The 18009-nt window shown below is 35.7% G+C and overlaps 1 protein-coding gene across 1 annotated transcript in view; it reads right to left on the reverse strand.

The window, feature by feature from the left end:
* Positions 1 to 18009, reverse strand: part of LOC145775934 (transformation/transcription domain-associated protein-like) — a 55174-nt gene that overhangs the window by 35347 nt on the left and 1818 nt on the right. The window contains exons 2-23 of the mRNA XM_082587344.1: positions 17425 to 17474; positions 16884 to 16994; positions 14585 to 14689; positions 13047 to 13130; positions 12289 to 12345; positions 11626 to 11763; positions 11259 to 11333; positions 10729 to 10914; positions 10443 to 10581; positions 9825 to 9970; positions 9412 to 9549; positions 8895 to 9066; positions 8401 to 8463; positions 7927 to 8165; positions 7513 to 7707; positions 6999 to 7136; positions 6255 to 6474; positions 5823 to 5989; positions 5304 to 5369; positions 4547 to 4762; positions 2234 to 2332; positions 1533 to 1698 (exon numbers count right to left, since the gene is read on the reverse strand). Of these exons, the coding sequence (XP_082443470.1) occupies positions 1533 to 1698; positions 2234 to 2332; positions 4547 to 4762; positions 5304 to 5369; positions 5823 to 5989; positions 6255 to 6474; positions 6999 to 7136; positions 7513 to 7707; positions 7927 to 8165; positions 8401 to 8463; positions 8895 to 9066; positions 9412 to 9549; positions 9825 to 9970; positions 10443 to 10581; positions 10729 to 10914; positions 11259 to 11333; positions 11626 to 11763; positions 12289 to 12345; positions 13047 to 13130; positions 14585 to 14689; positions 16884 to 16994; positions 17425 to 17474 (2970 nt within the window). The remainder of the gene's footprint in view (positions 1 to 1532; positions 1699 to 2233; positions 2333 to 4546; positions 4763 to 5303; positions 5370 to 5822; positions 5990 to 6254; positions 6475 to 6998; positions 7137 to 7512; positions 7708 to 7926; positions 8166 to 8400; positions 8464 to 8894; positions 9067 to 9411; positions 9550 to 9824; positions 9971 to 10442; positions 10582 to 10728; positions 10915 to 11258; positions 11334 to 11625; positions 11764 to 12288; positions 12346 to 13046; positions 13131 to 14584; positions 14690 to 16883; positions 16995 to 17424; positions 17475 to 18009) is intronic.

Genomic DNA, 18009 nt, shown 5'->3' on the forward strand with positions numbered 1-18009 from the left:
AACTATCGGTTATTTCTTGAAAGTTATTTGTCAGCACTGTACGTTGTGTGCAGTGTCATAACAAACAATAGCGAGCGACTTATCATTGTTTAGTTTCAACAAACAATAAATTATCGCATTCCGGGCTTTCAACAGAGCACAAGTATTACTGATCGAAGCGGTCGCTGGACGTCGCAATTACGTTGTTGGGGCAAAACGGCAAAAGCGCTGCAATAAAGTAAAATTCTTCAGCAAAAACCCCTTTGAAACTTTTGCAAATGAAATAGAAGGGCAAGTTCGCCGAAGCTCATTTTACAGATTTGAGACCTTGTAAATCGGCGTTGGTAAAAGGCGAAAGTGAAAAAATATCCACGTGGGCAAGCGTAGCCAGACTAATTGAGATATCAATCAGTCGGTGCATTACAGAAGTGCTCTGGGCTACGGCCGTGTGACACCAACGCCACGTGACACACGAAGAAGAAGATTACAGATTTAATCAACCGTTTTTCGAAAAACAGTCGAAATACTGCATATATAATATATTATAACATCAAATATAGTTATTACTATCTGAATCCTTAACAGCCTGTTTCACCTATAACGGATCATCAGAAGGGTCTTATTCAAATAGAATTTTATTAGAATTCTGACGACTGAGCCAGTCAAGTTTGCAGGTTATACTTTTCAACTTAAAATGGAAAGAGCTAAGAATGAAACTGGTTAAAATTTAACTATGACAAGCATTTACACTTTTACTGGAAATTTCAACGTTTTATGAGAAAAAAACGAACGCCATTATTTTAGAAATTAGCAGCCAAAAATGCAGTGCTGAAATGAATCTATAGGTTCAAGGAATAAACTTAATCGTCTTTCAAACTTCATCCAAATGCAGCCTATTTCCTTTTTTTTTTGTCTGATTGTGTCTTTAAGTTTTACAACATGAAAAGCAGTAAGTCCTCTGTAAACACTTTTTTAAAGCGACTGTCAACTGCTGTAACCTGTGGAATTTTAATCCTAAGAGGCCCGGTGGGTATGTGATACTGGTCCTCATGACAGACGCGTGGTCACTACACAATCGTTTCGTTCTGTGCTATCCGATGCAAATTACTCCAAGATCTATACTTTTTGGCTGTTAATTAATGATGGCATCCGTTTATTTTTCTATCTACAACCTTGACATTTTATGATAAATTTCTATATATTTTGTGCATTAAATTTGAAAATCATGTCTTTTAGTTTTCAAAAAAATAAAAGTGTCATCGAATTTTTTTGGCTTACTCGATTTATCAGTACGATTTCAATGGCAGGCCTTCATAGTAAATTTAACATTGCAAAGATGAGAGCCAATAAAAATTCAGTGCTGATATTGGTCGGTTTCATTTGGTGGGGTGGCCATAGCCAAGTCACTAAACTATTTGTTTTTTTTTTCTATTGATATAGCGTCTGCAGACGTTGAAACAATCTAAAAAAGGACTAACACTTTTCAAATTATCATAAAACAAATGTGTGCATACTTTATGCTGAAAAGCAATTTTGTAAAAGTAACAACTCACTGAAGGCGCCCGTCAGGGCATGCTTGAACGTGTCACGTGTCACCGCGTCCTGGCATTTGTGAAGATTGAGTGCAGAAATTTTAGGAAATTCGCCTTTCGTGAAGCTGACGTGTTGAATGAGGCGGGAAAAGTTGTCCACGCTATCGCCAGTGTTCATCATGCCCACCTGGAAGACACGTTCCGATGAACCGATAATGATCGCAATCGTTTTCAGTGTACGAATCCATCGGTGTGAAGTCGGAAGTCGGCAACAGAGAATTGTTCATGCAAATATTGATTCGACTTATTATTTTTCTTACCATTCTTAGCCTAAGATAAAGCCATTGCAGCAATTAATACTGTTATTGTAACAAAACCGATTGTCAATAAATAAATAAACACTTTTAGGAGATTAAAACCAGGCAAACATGATCATAAAGCAGTGGAATTTTAGCTGGCGTGAGACATTGAAACACGGGATACCTACGAGACATCAATTTCGTCACTGACGTCGATCACTCGTCTATTTCAAGACCGTGTGTAAGTCAATATTACGTTTTCTATCAAATACACGTTACAAAAATAGTCAAAGTCCACTACTGCATAGTCGCATGACACTATTTCCAGGTTGAAGATCGTCATGTGACACTTCTCGTGCCAATCAACTCCAAAAAATAAGAAACATAGAAAATGAGGCACTTACCAGAAAATGAGGCACTCACCAAAAAGCATTTGATCACTTCGAATGACTGCCTTCGGTAGAACGACTCGATGCTAGAACTCTTCAAGCACTTGAGGGCGCTAGTAATTATTTCTTGCACCTACGTAACAAAAAGTTGATTTGAATTTGAAGTGTTCTGGAGGATCTAACTAACGTTTCGCGGATGCAAATTGTAAGCACGACTCAGATCGACCCAGACAACAAAATCGGTCATTTTACATTGATTCAACGTGTGCAGACGTGAACTATGAACAGATAAAACCAAGCAACGACACGACATTTAACGTAATATACAAAGACAGGCAAGACACAACAATACCACAGGGTTGGGCATTACAACAGTACAGTAGAATTCGCCTATAGTGACACCTGAAGGGACCGCGGAAAAAGTGTCATCATAACCGAGGTGTCACTATAGCCGAATTCTACTCAACTGTTGCGTATGCCAACGGGACTTTGCAACAGGTGTCACTATAGGCGAAGTGTCACTATAGCCAAAGTCACTATAGGCGAATTCTACTGTATATTTTTTTTACATATTTACAAAAGTTTAACAGTCAAACGTTTTCGGCTTAACTTAAGCCCTCATCAGGAATCTGCAAATATTTATAAAATACAATAAATTACTCATACTGGTTTGTTTTTGAATTTTGATGCATTATGCCCATTGAAATGGAATTGAAACAGAGAAATTAAAACAAATGTTCTATAATAATGGTTATCCAAAATTGTACTTTGAGAAAATATTGAATCGCTTTATCTCTGAGAATTCCAACCAAAAAGAAAAGGCTGAAAATGAGTTAAACGTGAAGCATTGCTTGTCCATTCCGTTTGTGAAAAAAGAATCCAAAACGTTTGCTCGTAAAATCGGACAGTTTATGAAAAACAAATTTGATGTGGACGTTTTCCTATTTATAAAACATTTAAAATTAGTTCGTATTTTCAACTAAAGTCCCAGACGCCTTCGTCTCTCTGCTCAAATGTCGTATACAGTTTTACATGTCCAGGTGATTCGGAATTGACGTACATCGGTATGTCCACCAGACATTTGACCACGAGAGTACGGGAGCATCTGAACTTTAGGGACTTAAAGAAAAGTGCCATCAAAGACCATATCATGGAGTGTTCTTTTTGCACAGATCGAAAATTCTCTACTGACTCATTTAAAATTTTACGCTAAGGCAAATCCCAATTTGACACAAAAATTCAGGAAGCAGTGTTAATCAAACGCTACAACCCAAATTTAAACAAACAATTATTTGCGGATGGCGCTTCTATTCTTCTCAACATTTACTAGTTGTATCACTTACCCCGTGGTGCAAATTCCTTTGTAACTTAATCATGCAGTTGCCTTTTTCCTAATGTAATTTGTTTTCCGTCTGTCTGTATGTTTTCCACACTATTGCTTTTAATCGTTGCGTGTTTCTTGATGCTTATAGTTAGTTGTTTAGTTAGTTAGTTACGGTAGTTACTTTCAAGTTGTTGAAATTTATTGTATTTTATAAATATTTGCAGATTTCTGATTAGGGCTTAACCTTAAGTTAAGCCGAAAACGTTTGACTGTTAAACTTTTGTAAATATTGTTTCGGGAGAGAATTTGCTTTTTTATACCAAAGGCAGGCAAGACACAACAATAACACAGGGTTGAGCATTACAACAGTATATTACATATTTACAATAGTTCAACATTCAAACTTTTTCGACTTAACTTAAGTTCTCATCAGGAATCTGTAAATATTTATAAACTACAATGAATTTCACTTCTTGACAGTGACTACCGTAACTAACTAACTAAACAACTAACTAAAAGCATAGTCACTGTCAAGAAGTGAAATTCATTGTAGTTTATAAATATTTACAGATTCCTGATGAGAACTTAAGTTAAGTCGAAAAAGTTTGAATGTTGAACTATTGTAAATATGTAATATACTGTTGTAATGCTCAACCCTGTGGTATTGTTGTGTCTTGCCTGCCTTTGGTATAAAAAAGCAAACTCTCTTCCGAAGCTATAATATACAAAAATAAACTAAAAATTGCAAACGTTTTCGGCTATACAACATGTCAACATTGTCAAGCATCTAAACATTGAAATTAACAAAAATGATTATTATATTCATTTTTATTAAATCAGTGTTCAGGTGCTTGATAAGAGCTGCCATGTTGTATAAATGGTTGCAATTTTTAGTTTACTTTTGTATATTATTATGATAAATTATATATACACGTACAACGGTAACTTAAAATGTTAAACGTACAACGGTAACTTAAACTTGCAAACAATTTAACAAATGAACAGGTTTCTCGTTCCATTCACCGGCAATTGCATTGGAGTCTTGCTGTCAATAAAGTTGATCTTCAAGCATGGACCGATGGAGTTGGACTCATCAAACGCCAATCTTTGGGCTTCTTTCAACATTTTCCTGTTGGAACCACCGAACTTTCCCAGAACCCGAAAGGCGACATGGGCAATGTCGTCCGATGGATTGCGTAAAGTTCGCCATAACGCTTGCATCAGCTCCGCTCGTACAGGCTGCAGGACAATGGAAAAATTGAAGAAATAGATCAAATAGCAACAGCAATAGCATTTCTACCTTTTCTAACAATAGTTACAACGTTCATTTGATGAATGCGTCTGCATTTAATATCTACAAACGTACAGGCATGAATGGATAATAATCTGCTTTTACTTTCGCATCCACCAAATGAACGTTGTGCCAACTTTTGCTAGAAAAGATAATAATCCTGATGAAATTGAACACCCAAACTTTTCAGCATTCAATAACATTTCTATGCCACATCCAGAGTGAACATTATGCTTCTTAAGGAGCTAGGCCCTCGATATACAGACAGCAAACAAATTTTAGTTCAAAAGTTGCCACGCAAGTTTTAAATTCGTTATAAACTTGCTGCTTAATAAACTTTCTGCAATGTCAAATCTGTCCTTTATAATTTTAACTGTGGAAACATGCCACAAGATATGTACGAAGCAGCTTGCCTACGTTTACAATTGCATTCGTCTAAGACTTTAAGCATCCCAACATTAAATTGAAACTGTAAGCACTGCCATGTACCTGTATGTGATCATATAGAAAATCCGGCTGAAGGTTGTCCACGCATAATTCCAACGTGCGTAGACCCTGGTTGGATAAAATTAGCAAAAGAAATTATTATCAAGAACTGGATAAAACTATTACCAGTGAGAGTTAGTTTGTCCATCACGTTTATGTGGCGTTTTAAAACAAAAATCCAAGTGCTCAGCAACTAGGAATCCACAAAGACTGTCAGCATTACGAATTCAAGTTTGTAATATTGAAAATAAGTTGTACTCAACGTGTCTTGGATATGCAGTAACTAATAATCAAAACAAACACTTCACAGAGTACCTCATTATGTGCCATCTTTAATTCAAAGATTGGATGAAAATTGTTTCAACAAACATCGATCTTTTATCTTCTCTTGTTTCTTTCAAATAACATCATCAAAGAAGAAAACCTTGTGTCGTGTGCGTTGCTAAACAAGCGATGTAGATACCGAAACACACAAAAACTATTTACAGCAAAAGCAAGGAAAAGGAAATAAAACTTTCATACTTGGGTGATGAGCGTCTGTGAACCATTCAACGCAGACACCAGGGGGTCCATCAGCATTGGTAGGTAGGGCAATAGAGAACTCAGCCTTACAGGGACGGTGAGACATAATTCGACAAATAAATCCTTCATGTGCTGCTTGTGCAAACCGCTTTGTAAGCTGTTGAGACCTACGCAAAAAAGAGTCATCAAAAGTCGAATATATTACAATTCTATCCTGGCTTTTATCATCATTATGTTCCTTCCTCGAATTGAGGGTTGGATACAATGCGCCATTGTGTTGGCTTTAACGGTCATTTTTATTTTTGCACTCATTCAAATTAGAGAAAATCTACAGTTTAATATCTTGTTGTCTCTCTGCACAACCAAAATTATGAATGAATATCTTGTAGACATTTCTCAAGTAAAATCAAGACTAATGACTATTCAGTATACCTTGAAGAAGATTGGGAAGAAGAGGCAGAAACTCTTGATAAAGTGAATCGTGACTTCCTCCTCCAATGGAGCGGAAGAGAGCTCGGAGAAGGAGAAAATAATTGTAAGGATCCTGAGCGGTATTGGCCAAGGACATCGACTTAGTCACGATGGTGTGAAGGTGAGGCTTCAACATCTGTTCGTTTTCATTTGCGAACAATGACACCGACCCGAAAACAAGCTGGGAATGGAAAATGTATTAAAATCTTCCGTCTTCTGGCATCACTGGTATTGCGTGCTGTTTTTCTCAGCTATTGGTGCAAGTCTAAGTAGCGAGTGGTAGCCATATCAACCACGGTAGCATAGTAAATATGCACATGTCTAATGTCTATTGGTATTGTCGTCATGGCTAACGTTAATGCTACACCAAATCAGTATGGTTAACGATATGACACGATAGTTGCTATGGCGGCTTACTGCCAATGAATATGCTGACTTTGACTTTTCCCAAACTGGAACGTAATAATGATTCGTCCATGCATTACTTTCCGAAGAAAAAAAAAAAAACGCTAAGATTTTTACGTTAAGATTTGTTTATTCATGACTAATTTTTACAAACAATTCCACTCAAGGTCACTCTTAGAAGTCCGGCGGTCCCTGAGCTCGATTGTTCTTTGAAATGGGTTTATAGCTACAAAAAGGTTGAGAATCCAAGTTTGGCTAACAAAAATCTATCAGCTTTACACATGACATATGGCTGATTACCTTGAAAAGCTTGAGATATAGGTTTGAACGTTCTCCAGGCACTCCCATATCCTCCAGCCTGTCCAGTAAATACTCGACCAAGATAGTGGCAAAAGTTGCTGAAGTGTGAGGACTCGCCAGAAAGGAGTTTGCCACGATCTAAACAGAGCAAGCAAACGTGGTTTAAAAATCGACAAACCACATCACTTGTCGGTGGTGAGAATAGCAGCAACAGATCACGACATCTGGATTGACAGATTCGATTATTATAGATTATATAAATAGATTAGCATAAGATTCGATTATAATATAAGAAGGTTCTTTTGAATGAAACTCTGAGGTCGGATACTGGAAAATTTATGGTGAAAGAGCTGTTCAAAGCAAAGATTTCGTGTCAACATAAAAAGTACCTACCCATCTATCTCTAGATACCCCACAACCACATGTGATACGAATCGAAAAGCGAAACTGATATTAGAGCAAATTTACATCATTTTTTATTTATTTTGAAGTAACATTAAAAGCAAAGTTTTACCTGCAACGTATAGTTGTTGTATATTCTGTCCACAACGTAATTGATCGTGGCTGAAAATATTTCGCGAAAAGTATTTGGACTCATCATGGTGAAAACACCGGCGAAGTGCTCCAAAGCTTCTTTTTCCTCCTTGATCCTCATGGTGGGACAGTTGGAGGGTCTTATGCTTAATTGCCCGCTGGAGCCGACGTTAATCTGTAAAACCATCCAAGCGCGTTTAAATCAAAAGCGTTTGTGTACCAGTTTCAAAGCGTTAAACCCGAAAAGATTTAGAGAACCGCGCACAACTCATTTCCATGTTTTCTTATGCTTGACCCAGCAGATCTCCCTTTAAGTTGGAGACCGCATGACACCACGTGATTAGACCACATGACGTCAGCACAGTCCTGAAGGCTAAAAAAGGAGAAAAATTACCTGATATATATCCAAGGCCTTCAGAGTGTATTTTACTAATTTAATAAACAAAGTCGTTTCTTCCGGTAGAAACTGTTTGCTGTTCGATGATTGGCTAATTGCCGCTCCTGGCGTGTCTTTGGCGCCACCCACTTTGCAAGATCCGACACCCCACGTGATGGTTTTCACTCCACAAACAAGTGTGCGTACTAGACTCCGGCAATCCGTCACAGCTGCCACGTTCACTTTATTGTGTTCTTCTGTAACAAATCATATGCAAGAATGAGGGTAGTCGGTGCTGCCCTCATAAATTTTTTTCAACTTGCGTTTGAACAACAGCATGACGATGATATTCGTGTTTATTTCCATACGATATGCAGTGCAGTTCACACACGCAAGCTAAGCGACATTACATACAAACATAAACAGAAAATGACAGCCATTCACAAAACATGACGCAACTTCAACGGCTGGGAAAGCAGGTGAACTCATTACCTGGCTTAGGATCTTTGTCAAAATCGGCTAGTTTGCTTCCAGCGTTTGGTGTGGCAGGTGTAGCTTTGGAACTGCTGGACAAACCGCTCGTTGATGGCTGACTACTGGTCTGTAACGCAAACCCATGAGTTGACGTTTACGTAATAATAACAAGAACTGAGAATAAAGTGTTTCAACATTTTACAAGTGTAGGTACGAAATGTTAGTATCTTGCTAACAAACCAAACTGAGGAAACTTTTCTTTGAAATTTGGCAATGTAAAATATTGTAAGTTGTTAAGTCATCGCTAGTGCTACAATTGCCTTTGCAATTCGTGGTAATAAATATGTTTGTAAAGCTGCGTATTTTTATTGACATTTTACATTAAGTTAACGTAGATTCTCCGACATCTATTTCTTTGTAGCAACGATCTAAAAACGTAGATCATAGCTTATGTTAAGAAAAATCATTTTCACTCTTTTAGTTACGTAAAGTTTTCTTCGACAAAGTTTTACAGTGATCCAACCGACTAACCGAGGGCGAGGAGGCAGCGTTGTTATTAGTTGCGCTTGCATCAGACTGCGCTTTCGCCTTCTCAAACAATGTGGGGAGAGTGTGTTTAGTGATGGTGCGGAATTTCATTACAAACACTTCCAACAACTTCATCAGGGTGTCGCGTCCTTGTTGCTGGAAAGAAGAACGATATGAAAAGCTTACAATTTCGCACAGAGAATCAACTTTGACATTTTTACATGTTTATGACGAAAGAATATCAAGATTGATCAGTTCACTTCAACCTTTTTTCTGCAGCTTTGAATTCAAATATAAATAATTCTGAAACTTGATCTTTAGGTGCGTTGTAAAAGCGTAGGAATAATAAAAATAAAACTCCTTATCAACTTTTTGGAATGTATTCAGTTTGCAGCAACTGAGAAACAGCAAAGATCAACAGAAGTATTTCAATACGTCACAAATCCAGCACATGCTAAAGTAAGCATTCCATAAAATAGGTTGATGTAACCGAACACACACCACTTGTTTTTCAGCTTCACTTTGTTGTGCAATAACTTCCACCAGTTGAAGCAAAAGTTTGCAACACACAGCCTGGAATGAATTGGTTAGGGATGGGTCGTGGATGTTCTTTGAAAACAGGTGAACAGCAACAGACAGCTGAGAAAACATTTCAACAAAAGTCAATGTAATGTAACTAATTTCCTATTAATTGATATCAGCAATCTTTTTAATCACTTATTCGAGTTACTTGCTATTTCATGTTCATTAAAAAGAAATGTAGCGGGTGGCTTTACGTTTAACAACATTTGTATAGAAGTCACCAAAAAATTATAATTTTGTAACTTTGTCTGCATACACCCGTAAGCAAAGCTTTAAATGCGATTTAATTACATCTCCATTGCAACTGCCCAAAGTGCCAATGTTGCTCCTACCTGAGATAGAGACAGCTGGGATCGGACATGATGCGTTAAATCTGTTAATGTCCCGTATGCGAGTGGGCGGAGCGTCTCTCTAGCTGACCAACCAGAACCAATCAAGAGATCTTCGTTAAACAGCCGATCCATGTATGGTACAAATCCTATTCAACATAGTTTCAGAGAAAGTGCACTCGTGTGATCATTGAACTTTTAAATAGGACCTTCTCTGTTCTTAAATAACTGCAATCATATTTCTCACAGAAACCATGCTTGAAGTATCAATATATTGTATAACGGTACTTGTGAATAACATCACTTATTATGGCGTCTCTTCTGGTTTACGAAGGTGGTACAATGGTACAACACACAACTATCAAGCTTAGTTAATAACATTTTGATTAAACAAGAGCAAAGCCTATGGCACCTATGAGAGCCAGTTCATTTCATTCGTATGTTTTACCTTCAGAAAACTACGAACAATCAATTCATTATTTTCACGGGAGCAGTGTGTTTAAAACATCCTGTTATACCAATGTCCTGTGATTCAAAGCCAAGCGTTTTACTACACGTGGCCTCCACCTTTTTCTAAGGATGATTATTTTAAAAAAGGACAATAAACAATAAAATACTGACTTGACTTGAGATCGGTCTGAAGGATATGACGCACAGCGATGAGCAACTCTTTTCTTAACGATGCCACTTCTGGTGAGCAGTTGCCTAGCAACTGCACCATGGCCCGGGCCATCTCATTCGAATATTGAATGATGTTTTCCTGAGAAATGGTAGAATAAAGAATGAAACAAAAAAAACTTTGTTTTTAAAAACAAATAACACTGTTTAAAGTCTTATCAATAATTCTTTTGAAAGACCAACAACTTTCGCCGTGTTAAAATATAGAAATCATAAGTGCAAGACTTACATGGTACAGGCGTACAAAGAATGCAACAAAAGACAGAGTCTTGACTTGAGCGGCAAGAAAGTCGACAAACAATTCATTGTTGAAGTTGGGACGACTTCTGGCCACCTGGCTAGGTTGCAGGAGGAGGGTTTTCATAATCAAAGGAATAAACTCAATCACGAAACTTTGTGTTGCTTGTTTGTATAGCTGATAAAACAAAAAAACAACAAAAGCATAATAAGTGGTACCAAACTGTTTGTGAAGAAAAACGCAATTCTAGTTTTTTTGTTAAAATCATTTGCAATATATATAATTAACATAAAAGCACACCTTGTAAAGAGATTTGCTGTATGTGCGACACAAAAAATGATTGATGTGTTGAAATTAGATTTTTTGAACTTAGCTAACTGCATTTGGGATTTATTGTTGTTAAAAGTTATTCAATATCTTCTCAATGTTTCCATATTCCACTTTATAACACCGTTCAAAAATCATTTCATGTCTTTGAGTTTTAGGTATTACTGGAACGCAAAAAGCAAAATATCTATTACCTGATACATGAGGACCACAGTAATAGGAATTTCTTGAAGGACCTTCATGGAGTTCAAAGCTTTGGGGATGACAGTCTGAAATGTGACGGAATATGGAGTTCTCGTTTTTGAAAAACGACCCACTTTCTAACGTGGTTCACTACACAGATTCAAAACAAGCGGATGTGATGAAGTGTTGCACTTTATCATCAAGCTATACTCCACAAACTATAATAAAATAATAATACCTAATTGATATATGAGTACTGAAAAGTTTGGGTTAATTACAAAAATGAAGTAATCGTGTAACTTATCTGAAATTTGAATACATTTTTTTATGCAATGCAGTATTTACTATTCAGACTAAAATATTTCAAAATGTTTTTACTATTACACTTTTGCCCCCGCCTGGTGATGAGCCTTCTCCCAGAGAGCCACGATATGTTACTGGGGATATCATTCCTATCCTCAGGGGGTCAGGCAACCCTCCATCATTTATGATTGTTGGGTTCTCAAACAGCCAGATCTAAAAAAAAGTTTAAGTCATGATTGAACATGTGGTTTTGATTATTATAACAAAAAGAGAAGTGTAATGAAAAAAAGAGAAAAAGAAAAAAAAAGAGAAAAAAAGAGAAGTGCATACACAGGTGAAGAATAAAGTTGGCATATGTAATTTTTTTAAATGTAAGAAAACGTAGATCACAACTCAGACCATGTTTAGTAACGGGCAAGACACAGAACCACGCTGATACAAAAAAAAAAATACATAGAAAGCACAAACTTCAAAACACGAATCTCCGAAACATTTGAAAAAATAGTGACAAAAATGAAGAGTTGTATGAGGCAATGAGACATAATTGCATGTTACTGCTTAATAAGTATAAAAGTACGATACACAGAAAGTAAGAATATATTGACTTATAATGTTTCAAGTTAATGAACAGTTGTTGTTATCACTAAACCAATTCTTTAATTTAAGTAAATGTAGCCTAAAAAATTGACACATGGAACCAGTAGTTAGTAACACTTTTTCTTCTGCAAAGCATCTCACCATGTTTTGAGGCAATTCCACGTAGATTCTCTTTACCAGAGCAAGAAAATGTTGTATCTGAAAGCATGGAAACAAATCAATAACTACTGTGATTATGACAATTGATATGATGGTAAAGTAGGCACACTGTAACAACAACGGCAAAAGAAGAATCCTCGCAAAAAAAATTAAACAAACCAAATGACAATATTTTTCGTTATTAGGCTACTTAACTTACGTTAAACTGTGTTAAAATATATGTTTCAATTAAAACAATGAAAACTATTAATATATACTACAAAAAGTGCTCAATGCTAAGCAAAAAGGCAAAGCAGAGCAAATTAAATCAAATATAGTTATTACTATCTGAAGCCTTTACAAATTGTTTCACCTAACGGATCATCAGAAGGTCTTATTTAAATAGATTCTATTTGAATAAGACCTTCTGATGATCCGTTAGGTGAAACAATTTGTAAAGGCTTCAGATAGTAATAACTATATTTGATTTTATGTTTCAATTAAACGTTTATTTTTCAGGAAATCTTTGCCTATCAGAAAGAAATCTTTTACTGAAATACTGTTATATTTCACCCACTACACTTAAGTAGTGTTCAACGGAATCTAAAATAATAATAAAAACAATAATTACTTACAGATTCCTCTACCAGTAACATTAAATTCCATAGTGCATTCAGGCAAGTTCTTCGAAGCATTCATAGCAAATTAGTGCTTTGTAAGAATACTTTTCCACGACTGCAGCCAATGTAAAAATAACTCACCTCTGGCGTCATCTGGGGCCTGAACTGTTTGTGGAGTTCAATAATGATCTTTATGCAAACCTGAGCATTCTCTTCATTGTCGATCTGAAACAAAAAAGTAATATTAGATTTTAGATATCAGCATACAAAGTATATGTGCTACAAAAGTACTGTATACTACACAAATATACATTTATTCAAGTAACGTTACCAGGCCTCAAAATTTGTACTTTTTTCCGGCGGTCAAGCATGTCCTACCAGACTAGCCCTTTCAGCGGACATTTAATATCTCAACAGGACATATTTTTTACATGTAGATTTTGCACAAAATCACACTAACAGTATTGTGTAGTCGTGTTTGTAGAAGACGATTTTTTACAACAGAATAACTCTGCAATGGTTGATGGCTTAATTAACCGACCCTGAAGTATACTGGAGCAGATTGCTTGCAAATAAATCAGTGCGTTAATGACAGTCGTATAATGACGCAATAAACACAATTGAAAACAACAATCCAAATTTCCTTATTACAAAAGCAACTACGATCACTTGTTCCGTGGTTTTCGCGTTATAGAATCGTTGTGCCAAGCGATTACTGCCGGCGCGGGTTGTAAATCTCTATGTCAGGACCGTCCAGACAAATGCGCATTAGTGACTCAATAGTGTAAGCCCTCAATAGTGTTAACTAACTAACACAATAGTGTTAGTCTAACACCCTCCCTTCTGTGCAGAACTTCTATTTCTATCAGTATCAGCGTGAATAAGGTCGCCACATTCGCCTAAGCACGTGCGGAACCCAGCTGAGACTTGCTTCTCTGTGACGTTTCTTTTTAACAAACGATCAATGTAACGCAATAATCCTCATTGTTAAAATTAGAATACATATCCTGCCGAAAAGTTCAGACAACTTTATTTCAAGGCAACATTGCAAGGCGTTGAAATGATGTAAAAATGGCTACTTTTGCCATCAGCTGTTAACCACGCCACTCTAATGTGATCTTTAAAGCAATTGTCTGTACTATTATTGTTTCAGCTCCGTATTTGTTCGCGTTAAACAAACAATTGTAACAATTCAAATTTAAAATATATTTTTGCTGCATTAGCTCTATTTTTGTCAAGAATTTTGCGGCGGTCATTTATGACCGACCAATGAGTCGGCTTCGGCAGACATTCAAGGTCATTCCGGAGGTCATGTCCGCCATGACCGCCGGAATTTCGAGGCCTGCGTTACCATTAAAAAGCATGATATGAAAACTTGACATAATTTTGAAAAATATTTCCACTGATTAATAATAATCTTTAATGGGTTTTAGTCCAACGGTACCCAATTAAATTTTATCACTAAATTGGAGGACACGATGTAAAACCTCCTATTGCATCACTGTTGCCTTTTCACAATAAAATAGCAAATTATCTTCATCTAGAATCTAAACTAAATAAAAAGGTAAGTAAGATAGGCTCGTTTAGATAATAATGCTCATGATGTTATCGAACATCAGCTTGAGAAGTGTCCAATATACACTTAAGTTTACTGCAGAACACACCAATAAACATATCACCTCGAGCAAATGAAAACATAGATTGAGAATGGACTTGACATGAGGTCGAAGATGGTCATTAGTTGGAATGCGATGAAGAATATCAAGAACCAGTTTTCGTAAAAGCTGCAAAACAAAACTGACTTTCAAACAAATATTTTTCAAAAATATTTTGCACTAAAATCATTCCTACTAAGGAATTGTCAAGACATATGACTCAGCTTTATCTCATATGATTGACTTTACAAGATTGGCGACTTCTGTTACCAATGAAATGTTATGTTTGCTCACAAGGATGGCAAACAGTTTGTTGGGTCATTCTTTTGAAAATCCTGAATGGGGGTAATCGTATGTCTCAGATTTTTCTCATTTTCTCACAGTTTGAAGGTATTACCAGAAAAACTAGGTGTGCAAAATTTCACCATTCTACTCCAAGTGGTTTGGGAGATATAATGGTTTAAAAAATAGCCACACGGTGGCGTTTTGGGGCCTGAGCGCTAACAAAGAAATCACTTTTCTATTTATTACTCATGAAGTACAAATGATAGAACAGTGAAATTTGGTGGAAATATACTTTGGAACCCACTGAATCCATTTTTCAATTTAAAATTGGCAAAATACATTTTCAAACAACTGTTTTGGACAAACAAAGATTTTTGAACACTTGAGGTCGCTGCAGCTATATGCGAGATGTTGACAAAACATGACTACTCTCAACCTTGAGAGCAAAGCTTGTTCTTCCATTTGATATATGAATAGCTCTTGGGTATTGTTGAATAGCAAGAAAAATATGATACTTTTAGTGATGTTATGCATTGATGTCTTGGATTTACTGGTAGTTCGAAAAATTAAGGAGAATATTTTTAAGATGCTTGTGTTTTCCACTTATTTTCCACTTTTTCTTTCCACTTAAATTACAGCACTTTTGCGTACTGTTGTGCAAAAGTTTGCATAGTACAGTGATGTAACAGAAAATGCAATTCCTGCTCTGCTAATCAATACCCAAGAGCTATTCATATGTCAAATGAAAGCACAAGCTTTGCTCTCAAAGTTGAGAGTAGTCATGTTTTGTCAATATCTCGCATATGGCTGTAGCGACCTCAAGTGTTTAAAAACCTTTGTTTATCTAAAACAGTTGATTGCAGATGTAATTTGTCAATTTAAACTTGAAAAATGGATTCAGTGGGTTCCAAAGTATCTTTCTACTAAATTTCACTGTTCTATCGTTTGTACTTCATAAGTAATTAAGAAAAAAGCGATTTTTTACCTTGCGCTCAGGCCCCAAAACGCCACCGTGTGGCTATTTTCTGAACTGCTATATCTCCCAAACCACTTGGAGTAGAAGAATGAAATTTTGCACACCTAGTTTTTTGGGTAAGACCTACAATCTGTGAGAAAATGAGAAAAATCTGAGACATACGATTACCTTTTGCAGTTTTTTTCAGGATTTTCAAAAGAATGACTCAAATAAAATAGTATATATTATATAGAATATCATGTAAAGACAAGTAGGCTCATGGATACCTAGAGATATGGCCTGGTTTGTTACATTCTGTAGACTTTTACAGATATTGCAAACTTTTGATAACAATCTGAGTGAAATTTTGAAAAAATAATATATCAACGTCATTTTTACGGTCTTCACCGGGATATAAATTTGGTTTCTTATTTACCTAACTTTGAAAAATAGACAATTTGATTCAGAAAATTTTAGTCAGACTGTTAGTCGCTTGCTAACATTCTGATTGAATGTTTTTTAAATTATATTTTCTCATTTTGTGCTGCTTACACAAGGCAACAAAAAGTGTTTATATGATTACAAGTCAGCAAAAATAAAATAATAAATCTTCAGTAGCCTAAGACAGCAGTAGTAGTCAAAATCTGCAAAATGTGACAAACCAGGTCGCCTCTCCAGGTAACCATATAAATATACATTTTGTGACAATTTGTTTGAAGACCAATGTAATGCGCCAAACTAAATTATATGCAGTGTCGCACAATTCCTGCAATAAAATGAGACAAATCTTCTTGATTGAAACTAGGAAGCCGAAAAGTCTTGTTCTTATTAGCTCGAGACAATGCTTCACAATGTGATATCAAAAATTTGGAGTACCTTACCATTGACACAGCAATACACATTAGCACTTAGCAGTTTAATATTTGTACTTGCCAGTGTTGTAAATAAAAAAATAAGTAAAATTAATTGTATAACACAATAAATTTTAAGTATATAAATACGTTTCAAGTTTTTTTTTCTTTGATTCAACGCTTCTGATAAAAAAAAAAAACTATACCAGTACTGGATACATTATATACATACTTGACTGCTGTTTTCTGATATGAACTGTGGTTCTCCATCTTGCAGTAATTTGATAAAACTCGGGACACATAGATTGAGAAATTCTGAATACTTTGATGATTGAGCAATATCCTGCAAACAAAAACAAATTACAGTTAAATGAAAACAAAAAACTTGAAAACAGTAAATGTTGTATGAAATCCTGAAAGTTTTATTAATAGTACTGACAAAAGACATTTACAGATGAAAATGAGTGTAAAGGATAGCCTACCCAACAATACATTTTTATTCTGTCAGAAATGTAAAAACTGGTAATGCTCAGCATAAATATGATTTAAGTTTTTCACAGTATATGTACATTTTTTGGTATTAAGTAGTTAATACAGCTCATTACAATCATATATTTATACGTTAAATAACATGTTAACATAGCAAAAATGGTTAAATAGCATAATTATGATACATAGCGTTTTTTAAGCTATGTATTAACTTTATTGCAGACTGCTGCATTATAAAAGTACAGTAGCATCAAATATTCTGAAAATAACTAACACAAACTAACCTCAAAATGGTCACTAATTTCATGAGCTACCTTTAGCTTGTTTTCAACTTCTGTAAAATACAAATTAATAAAGCCTTATCTAAGAGCAGTCTCAACAAATGAAAAAAGCTACTGTGTTAGCTGTTAAGCAAAGCATTATTTGGTACAGTATGCCACCATAACTATAAGCACACAATCATTAAAAGGTAAGTCCCATGTATTTGAATCCAAGCATCGAGGGATGAGAAAATAAGGTTTTCATTACAGTAAGCCTTCAGTACTAGAAAGAGTAAGGTGACTTTCCTTTCTCTCGGCCGCCTTTCCTTCGACAACTACGCCCACCCAATGCATTACACCCTGGATAGAGGTGAGCAATGTTTGTAATGTATGATTGGAAAGTGAGCGCTTTATCTGCTGCGCCATCCCATACAATCATTAATTATAATGTATATACAGTAACACCAAACACTAAAACACATGATTCTCTAACTTTGCAAACACACTAAATATTAAGTTGTCAAAAGCGCAGAAAACTAACTTTGAAGATTTATTATAGATTATAATTTCAAGAAACAAAATCAACAATTCAAAACTGAAAAAATACTT

Source organism: Aplidium turbinatum, chromosome 8 (assembly GCF_918807975.1).
Source record: "Aplidium turbinatum chromosome 8, kaAplTurb1.1, whole genome shotgun sequence".
Classification (NCBI taxonomy): Eukaryota; Metazoa; Chordata; class Ascidiacea; order Aplousobranchia; family Polyclinidae; genus Aplidium; species Aplidium turbinatum.